Below are 8,621 nucleotides of genomic sequence, written 5' to 3' on the forward strand. Positions count from 1 at the left end.
AACATTTATCCAAAAATAAGTTAAAAATGTACAAGAAGAGAACAAGTATTTATCCAAAAATATATAAGCATGTGTGTGGTGGTGGGTCACTTGTTTGTAGGACAGAGTTTCACTCAGGTGCACAGGCTAGCCTCGAGCTCTCTTCTCTTTTTTTTTTTTTTTTAATTTTTTTTATTGTGTGTGTGTGTGTGTGTGTGTGGCCAGCTCAGCCCACCAGGGGGCGAGGCTGGCTGGCATGCGGTCCTTGTGCTTTGCCAAGCTTGTTTCAAGTAGGTGCTTTAGACCACTGAGCCATCTCTCCAGCCCCTTCTAGCTTAAATTTTAAAAGGAAAAATCATTTCAGAATTGTCCATTTGAAATTATATATGAAAAGATACGTTTTTTCCTTTTTTAGATTTATCATCCATCATGTTATGAAGATTATCAAAACGTAAGTTCTTTGGTTACTGTATTTCTCGTTTATAGCATCTTTAGTTATTCTGACACCAGAACCATATTTTATTCATTATAGAGCTGTGTTTTGATATGGCAGGTAGGTTACTAAATACTGGTGTTAGATAGGATACATAATCTGTCATCCCTTGTGTTGTACAATTTAAATTTTGCAGTACTTTTGTCATTTCTAGCCTCTGTTCACTTAAATTTTTTTTTTTTTTTTAACACTAGAATAGTAGACCTAGAGAAATGGGGAAAACAAGTATGGTAGGAATAGGTTTAAAACTATGAGAAATGTATTATAAAATTTTGCCTTTTCTCATTTAGCCATCTAGTAGAGTATTTCTTAAATGATCACATATAAAATTTGAGGACATCAGTCTTGTGGCCTTAGAACTTTAAATTGTTGCTTGGTATGATGCTTCACACCAGTGATCCTAGTTAGACAGGGGGGCTAAGGCAGGATAGTTGAATTTGAGGCCAGCCTAGGCAACTTAATTTTTCAAAATACGGCTAGGTTTGTAGTTGAGCATTTTATGGGTTCTATCCCCAGTACTAGAAAAGGAAAACAAGTCTTTTTATATTTGTAGTTGAAGTGTTTTTTTTTTTTTAAAACCAGTGGAACACATTTGCCAATGAAACTGGGTTTGAGAGGTACTTTGGGAAGTTTTTCTAGGTCATCCAAAGGATTTAGCATTTCCTATGATGGTTTGTGGAGATTTTACAAAAGTCGTCATGTAATCAAAATTGTGGCAGTCAGAAAAAATCTCAAAATATTAAGTGTTACTATTTCTGTAGGGTTTAAATATAAAAACATTTCCAATCAACTTCGTTTGGGCTCTATACTTGTAGTAACAACTGTTAGATTTGTGGATACTGAATTTTGAGCAGTGCATATTTTACTATTTGACTGCCTTTATCATGTCTTGTGAGAAAGCATGTATTTTAAGTGCATTTGGCATGTGTCCTTTTCCTGAGACAAGGGTCATAGAAAACTACATGTCTTTTTGGGTGGTAACTTAGAACTTTCATCAGTATTTATAGACATTTTCATTTTGTAGACATCTTCATTTGAGTGTACACCATCTCCCAGCAAGACACCGGTTGAAAATCCTTTGAACATTATGTTGAACATTGTTAAGAACGAGTTGCAGGAACCCTGTGAAAGTCCCAAAGTTAAGGAAGAACAAATTGATACCCCACCAGCTTGTACAGAGGAAAGCATAACATCGACTGAAATTAAAACAGAAAATGATACAGTTGAGTCAGTTTAAATAAAATGAGAAAGGTTTTTTTTTAAACTAAGCTGCTGTTGGATGTAGAGGGTGAAGCATTTTTTATGTATATATAGACATATATCTATAAATTGTCTAGCTGAGGCAGGGCCTTCAGCTATAATTTGGATAATAAATACATTTTAGTATTTGCATTTCCTACTGCCTGCACAGTTTCAGGTGCTTGTTGTGTGAAAGTTCTGTAGATGTGTGCAAATTTAATGAAATGAAATTGTATGTGTAAAAATGTACGATTTTCACTTGTCATACTGTAAATTATAAAATAAAAATATTTTTGCTATACATGGAGTGTAATATTTATGCACACCATCAAATAAAGACAGTGTTTCTGTACTTTTTATTGGGTGAAAATGGAACTGAACAGCCTCAACATAAAATTTTTTTCTACTTAGTAGCTTTCCATGATTAAAGAAGCAATGTACGAAGTTAGTTTTATCCTTCAAGAAGTGATGGTAGAGAACAATGCAGGACTTTTCTAACAGAAAAGCCAAATTTAAAAAATTTAACAGGACATTTTTGCATACACATATATAGATATGTATCTTCAGCTATAGAGAACCACCTAGATGTCTGTTTTTGCAAAGTACCTAATGAAGCAACTTTTATTCTTGAACTTGGACACTGCTGCCATCAATTAACAAATATATTTAAGTACTAAAGGTGATTTTTTTTTAAAAGATATTTTTCAAGTTGTCGGGTGATTTAATGCAGATGAGCATTTTCTATTTTAAGTTACAGGGAATCTGTAAGAATGTTCACTCGAAACATGGTTAACCTCTTTTCCTTTGTTGGTTTTGATTTGATTAGATGGATACCATGAGATGTTAATACTCATACATGTAATAAATAGAATGATGAAGAAACTTGCAGTTTGTATGTCTATTTCTTGAGTGACTTTGCTTTTTTCCTTCATCTGTTTTTACAAACATGAGTGTGGTACCTGTTATGACATAACCAGGCCCATCATGTAGTGGAGTAAAGCAGCCATACTCTACTGAATGCTCACTATGTTGTGCCAGGCACAAGCAAGCTAAGTGTATTTTCCCCAGTACTTAAATTGATGTTCCATGATGTATGCAAAACATGAAGACAGATATAGGCATAACCAAACTATGGTGATGTGTTAAGAAGACATCACAGAGGTGATACCTGAGTCGCTATAGCTCTAGAATGAGTTCACCATGACAGAAAGGATATTTGGAGAATTAAAGCAAAGGGAAAGGTCTGAAACATTTTGAACAAATGACATTTTTCTGCACTGAAGTTTTTTCCGCCGGGTGTGGTGGCGCACACCTGTAATCCCAGCACTTGGGAGGCTGAGGCAGGAGGATCACTCGAGTCTAAGCCAGCCTGGGCTACATGGTGAAACCCTGTCTCAAAAAAATTCCCCCAAGGATAAAACTTTAAGATTATTAAATGTTGGGGAATGGCCTAGTAATAAAATTAGTAAATCTTTACTGAAGTTGAGACTATACATGAACACTGCACTAAAAAAAGAATATGAATCAAATAGATAAAATTTCTTATTGGATATTTTTCTGGGGAAAAGAACCATAACTTTTACTAAACACCAATGTACCAAGTGTCCAAACAGGAAAAAGAGTTAAGTACCTGCCCTAGGGAATACACAGTCTGGGAAGGTGAGAGAGACCTAAAGAATTTTTTTTTTCATAAATAGAAAAACTAGCGATGAAAAAAAAAAAGGCTAGTCAACAGTTATGTTAAAAATATATATGGCAAGCTTAAGAAACACTCCCTAATGACCCAAGCAGTTCAATACAGGTGCCAAGGGCAGATGCAGTGGGGATAAGTAATGAAACAAGATACTCTTAAATTTAACCAAGACTGAAGAATCTTGGTGAAGAGACATTGAAGGTTGGGATGAGATGGTATCCAAATTATATGAGGAATTAGCTTTGGAATGGAGGGACAGTACTTCTCAGAGGATAGCTGGTATTTACAATTGGATTAAGACGGTCAACTGGGGCCAGCCAGCCAGCTCCACGGATTAAAGGACCTGCTCAGGCAGAACACAGACGGGTTTGATCCCTGGCAGCACAAGCTGTGCCGGCCCTGCCCCCAGGGTGTGCTGAGACAGCAATTGAGACTGTGTGGCTGCATGCCTATAATCTCCACACTTGGGAGGCTGAAAATGGGAGGTTCACTATGAGCCCAATCTACATAATGAGACCCTGTACTAACTACACTAGAAAAGTCCAACTTTTTCCTCTTTGAGGTTGGATGTTAGAGGATAGCTGGTATTTACAGTTGGATATGGGTTAATTAGAGCCACATATAGTAAGTATAGAAATTTCTTATCTGTAGAGGGTCTCATTTAGCTCATTCTTCAAAGCAACCTCCAATTTTAAGAAGCTCCACAGAATCAACCTACAAATCAACATTAGATTTTAGCCCCTAAAGTATGGAAAGTAAAAACACACAACTGGGCACTAGAACTAGTTATCAGTGTAGAACGTGCAGCAATGAAGGCTACAGGAAACCAAGATGGAACATTATCTTTTAAATTGGGAGGTAATGTTTATGAGAATAGAATGTAGGAATTCTGTTAAATTTATACTTGGTATGTGCTGGACTTAATGTGATTTGTTTTTTAAACTTACACTTTGAAAAATACAAAGCAATCTAAGCTTTGGGAAGAAAAAAAGTATTTGCTCAAAAACTTCATGTAACAGCACACCCTAAAAAAGAAAATTTTACATTCTCGTTATGTATCTTAGTATTGAAAAGTGTTATAAAGGAGGTTCATAAAGAATATGTAGGAAAACCTGTTCTTTTTTGCTTGTTACTGGGGAATCCAGGCACATACTTAAGCCACTGAGCTATCTCTCCAGCCCAAGAAAATTTAGGGAAATCTTAAGGCACTTAAAAGTACCTAGAAGTGGAAAGATGTAGCTGACCAAAGAGGCAAACAAAACAGAAAAAGGCTTCTTCAGTAAGCTGGAAGTTCTTTCCTAACCCCAATTAGGGTAAGTTCCCTGGAAACGAGCACTTCTTTTTGCGGTTAAGGAAGAATAAGCTATATATGAAACAAAAGCACCCATGGGCTACTCCAGGATTTGGAGGTAGGCCTTAAAGAGCAAGGATGCCATAGAAGACAGAATACCTGGGCAGAGCTGGGTGGTGTGCACCTGTAGCTCTACTTGAAAGGCAGTTTGAGGGCAGCATCAGCAACATCCTCAAAAACTTACCACCTCATTTTTGAAAAATAGGTTGGGGGAGCACTAGCTATTTTTACTCATTGAAATTATAACCTCCTTTTACTCAAATGGTTCCTAGTCTTTGGAATTCTGCATTTTGAGAAGCTTCTTTTATAGTCACTTACCTTAACATCCTGTGCAGCATGGTTTTTGCATATTTTTTTTTTTTTTTTTTTTTTGTGGAACTGGGGATTGAACTCAGGCCCTTGTGCACTGAGCCATTTCCTCGGCCCCATTTTTGCATCTTGACCATTTTGTTAAAACTGTTCTAAGTATATTAATGACTGCCCAAATCAATGTGTTTTTCTTTCTTTGCAGTACTGGAGATTGAACTCAGGAACCTGTGCTTGCTAGGCAGGCACTTATGCCACTGAGCAATCTCCATGGCCCTTTTTTAAGTCTTTTGATCTTTTCTAGTCCTGTTTCCTAAATATACCTTTTTTGCTTTGTGTGATGGTACATTTCTCTTCTACATCTTTAGTAAGGATCAAAGAAAACTGAATGAACAACACAAATATGAAAAAGATGAAGTCTTTCACATCCTGTTATAGATCCTTTTTCTTTTTTTGGCGGAACCGGAGATTGAACTCAGGCTGTTGTGCCTGACAGGAAAGCGCTTATTCTACTGAGCCATCTCCCTGGCCCCTATTATCCTTTCCAAACATTATTTTACAAAATAACTTAAAAAATTAATCATGTGTATTGTTTTGTACTGTTTTCACTACAATCTTGTAAATTTTCCATATTAGTGCCAAAAGAATTGTATTTCTACCAGTTTGTAATACTTTGTATTATAAATGTAATTTTACTTAGGAAAACTTATGAATGCTTAAGATTTTAAAAAATCAATTACAAAGTTATTGTGACTACCACGGTACACATATCTGCAGATTACTTTCAAGCCTTTACAACCAGATACGTGCAGGTTCACAGATAATATATACTGAAAAATTTGGCTAAGGTAGTTTGCAAACTATCTTTTATGTTTCGATGATTTCTGAGAAGGATATCCTACTTTAGGATATTCTTTCATGATTATCAGTTTATTAAGATGCAACTCCTGAGCCAAATTTTGAAAAAAAATTAAAAAAAAATATTTTAGTGGGGCAGGGGAGATGGCTCAGTGGAATAAGTGCTTCCCTGGCAAGTGCAAGGGCCTGAGTTCAATCCCCAATTCTAAAAAAAAAAAAAAAATTTAGTACAGGGTCTCACTACATAGATCAGACTTGTAGTGATCCTCCTGTTTTCAGCCTCCCAAGCACTGGGATCACAGGTGTGCACCACCACGCCCAGTCTCAAGTCACCTCAGCATGTCCTGGAGGTGGGGCTGGCACTGCAATGCATGCTGAGGATTGAACCCTGGCCTCTGCACCTGCCTAAGCAGGCATTTTAGTTCACTATCTGGCCAGCCCTATTTTTCTGAAAACTCTCCAAGTAGATTTTCAAGGTTATTAGTAAAAGGCTACATAATTCATTTTTGGTTTACTGAGTCTCTGCATCTATAGTAAGTTCCATTTGTTTCCAGTATTTTTTTTTTCCCTGTTTCCTTGGATTTGTTAAGTGTCTGTTGTTCTTTTCAAATACCAGATATTATGATCAATGTTACTGTGTACCAAATTAATTTTTGCTTTTATTTTTAAGTTTATTTTGGAAATGGGAAATTTAATTTTACCCCTTTTTCTGGTACTTTTTTGTTTCCTCTGATCTTTCCTGCCACGTTGCCTCATGGTTTTCAAGTGTTACTTCACTCCCTCAGTAAGTTCACCTACTCTATATAGCAAAAATACCTTGACTATTATGTAAGTGACACAAACACAGCATTAATTTGAAGCCAGTCATGGAAGGTTCCAACTCCCCACCTCCTACTTATGTGATCTTGCTCAAATATGAACTGTTCATCTGTAAAAATAAAAAACAGTAAAGATTAAGTTTGAAAGTATATGAAAATCATTTATCATAGAAACTAGCCTAGTTTTATATAACTCAATGATACCATCAATGCTTGAATTGCCCCATTTTGAAAAATGAGCTTGGAATGAGTAATCCTGAATTCCCTTCCAACCGTTAAAATTCTTTTCAAGCTCATAATCGCTATTAAACGCTTCCCTTGCAGTAAATATTGTAGATATCAAAAATGCCAAAATGACTAAATCAGAGCACCTACCTTCCAGAAGCTCCAAATCCTTAGGGGTCAGGGGATGAGACTCAATTATTTCATCTTTTTTTTTTTTTTTTGTACCAGGAATGGAATTCACAACCTTGATCTTGCCAGGCAGGCACTTAGGTCACTGAGCTATCTCCCCAGCCCTTCAATTGTTAAATAGACAACTACAATACAGTGTGATAACTGTTGCAAAACCAAGGAGATCTAGGTTGGAATTCAGATTCAGTACTTATTACTTACTAGATGCATAACTCCACTTACACTCTTAACTGTTATGGTTTTTTTCCTCCTACCTGTAAAAAGGAACAATACCTATTCTGAAGGTGACAGTAAAAATTATATTTAGAAATTAATATAGAGCACTTAGTGCTAGAACTGATCTTATAAACTCAATAAATGGCAGATGTAAAAGGTTAGAGTAAAGAAAGGCAACTTATCTCAATAGAAAAGGGGAAGAGTCTGGAAATTCCTAATATATTCACAGAACAAAATGGGAATGGGGCTGTTCCTGGGAGGGAGGGGACACGCGACGGGACAGTGACATGTAAAGTGTGTATATGCAGGGGAGGAAGGGAAGGAAAAAAGGGCTGTGGGGGAAGCCGGGTGGATGACGGCCCGGAGGACACGATCCCTGCTACCCGCCGTATATCCAGCTGCTAGCACAAAACGTGACACATATTTGTACCAGTCAGCTGTAAGACTGTTACATGGCTGGGCCAGGGGCAAAGGATCTGGGCCGAACTTTTGAAAGTAAAAATGTTAGTGAGGAAATCTTGGTCTTGAAGTCCGTAGACCTGACAGTCTTTTGACTAATAATTTGTGTTTTTAATCTCGTTTTACAACTTACCTGACGTTTGGCCTTAGCAAATTACTGACATCTTGAGTGTTGAGCCGTAAAACGGGCTAAGCCCTGAGGCGATTATCGGAGAGCCCGGTCCTGGCGGCCACTCAGAACGATGGAGGGTGCATCTGGTAACTTCTCTTTCAGGTCAAATGACAGAGCGAGAACAGGGATTTTCTTCCAAACATCAGTGAAAAAAATATACCAGGTTTGTCAAGGACGAAAAGGCCCCGCCCGGCCCCCGCCACGCAGGTCACCTACGCAGACCACAGTCCTGGGGCCTCCACTGAGTCGCTGGTCGAGCGGGAGAGGTCGGCGACGGGAGGTCCCCAACAAGGCCTGGACAGGGTCCTGTGGGACGGAGCGAAATCTCACAGGAACCCGGTCCCGGGCACAGCCCCACAGCACTAGGGGAGAAGCCTAGAAAAAGGTGAAAAGGAGGAAGCCGGAAGTGACGTCAGCCGCAAGGACCGGAAATGACCGAAGGACGCGGGAAGTTTATTCGTTTCCAAGGTGACGGGGTACTCGCCGACCGCGGCACCGCCTCCGCGCCCCGTGAGCAGGCAGCAGCAGTACCCTAAGCCGGCGGCCGCCACGCTGGCCACGCCGTGCGGGGTACTGGGGCAGTGCGAGAACTGGGACAGGCTAAGGAAGACCCGCGTTGTTTC

The 8,621-nt window shown here is 38.5% G+C and overlaps 2 protein-coding genes and 1 long non-coding RNA gene across 5 annotated transcripts in view; 2 read left to right on the forward strand and 1 right to left on the reverse strand.

Annotated features, from left to right (window-relative positions):
• Pcf11 (PCF11 cleavage and polyadenylation factor subunit) overlaps positions 1 to 2,593 on the forward strand; it is a 30,663-nt gene extending 28,070 nt beyond the window's left edge. For 2 of the 3 annotated variants that reach the window (XM_023716732.1, XM_023716731.1), the window contains 2 exons: positions 395 to 430; positions 1,497 to 2,012. In XM_023716732.1, the coding sequence (XP_023572500.1) occupies positions 395 to 430; positions 1,497 to 1,709 (249 nt within the window). In that variant the 3' untranslated portion in view covers positions 1,710 to 2,012. Of the gene's footprint in view, positions 1 to 394; positions 431 to 1,496 lie in introns of all 3 variants that reach the window. The other variant, XM_004632545.2, reaches the window with a different exon arrangement.
• Positions 1,508 to 7,233, reverse strand: LOC111817121. The gene is made up of 3 exons (XR_002821386.1): positions 7,113 to 7,233; positions 6,808 to 6,847; positions 1,508 to 1,594 (listed from the first exon to the last, which is right to left on the reverse strand). It is a non-coding gene; the product is annotated as an uncharacterized LOC111817121 (long non-coding RNA).
• Positions 7,234 to 8,429: 1,196 nt separating this feature from the next.
• Positions 8,430 to 8,621, forward strand: part of Ankrd42 (ankyrin repeat domain 42) — a 70,092-nt gene continuing 69,900 nt past the window's right edge. The window contains exon 1 of the mRNA XM_023716647.1: positions 8,430 to 8,508. Within this exon, the coding sequence (XP_023572415.1) occupies positions 8,430 to 8,508 (79 nt within the window). The remainder of the gene's footprint in view (positions 8,509 to 8,621) is intronic.

This window comes from Octodon degus, unplaced genomic scaffold (assembly GCF_000260255.1).
Source record: "Octodon degus isolate 3935 unplaced genomic scaffold, OctDeg1.0 scaffold00049, whole genome shotgun sequence".
Taxonomy (NCBI): Eukaryota; Metazoa; Chordata; class Mammalia; order Rodentia; family Octodontidae; genus Octodon; species Octodon degus.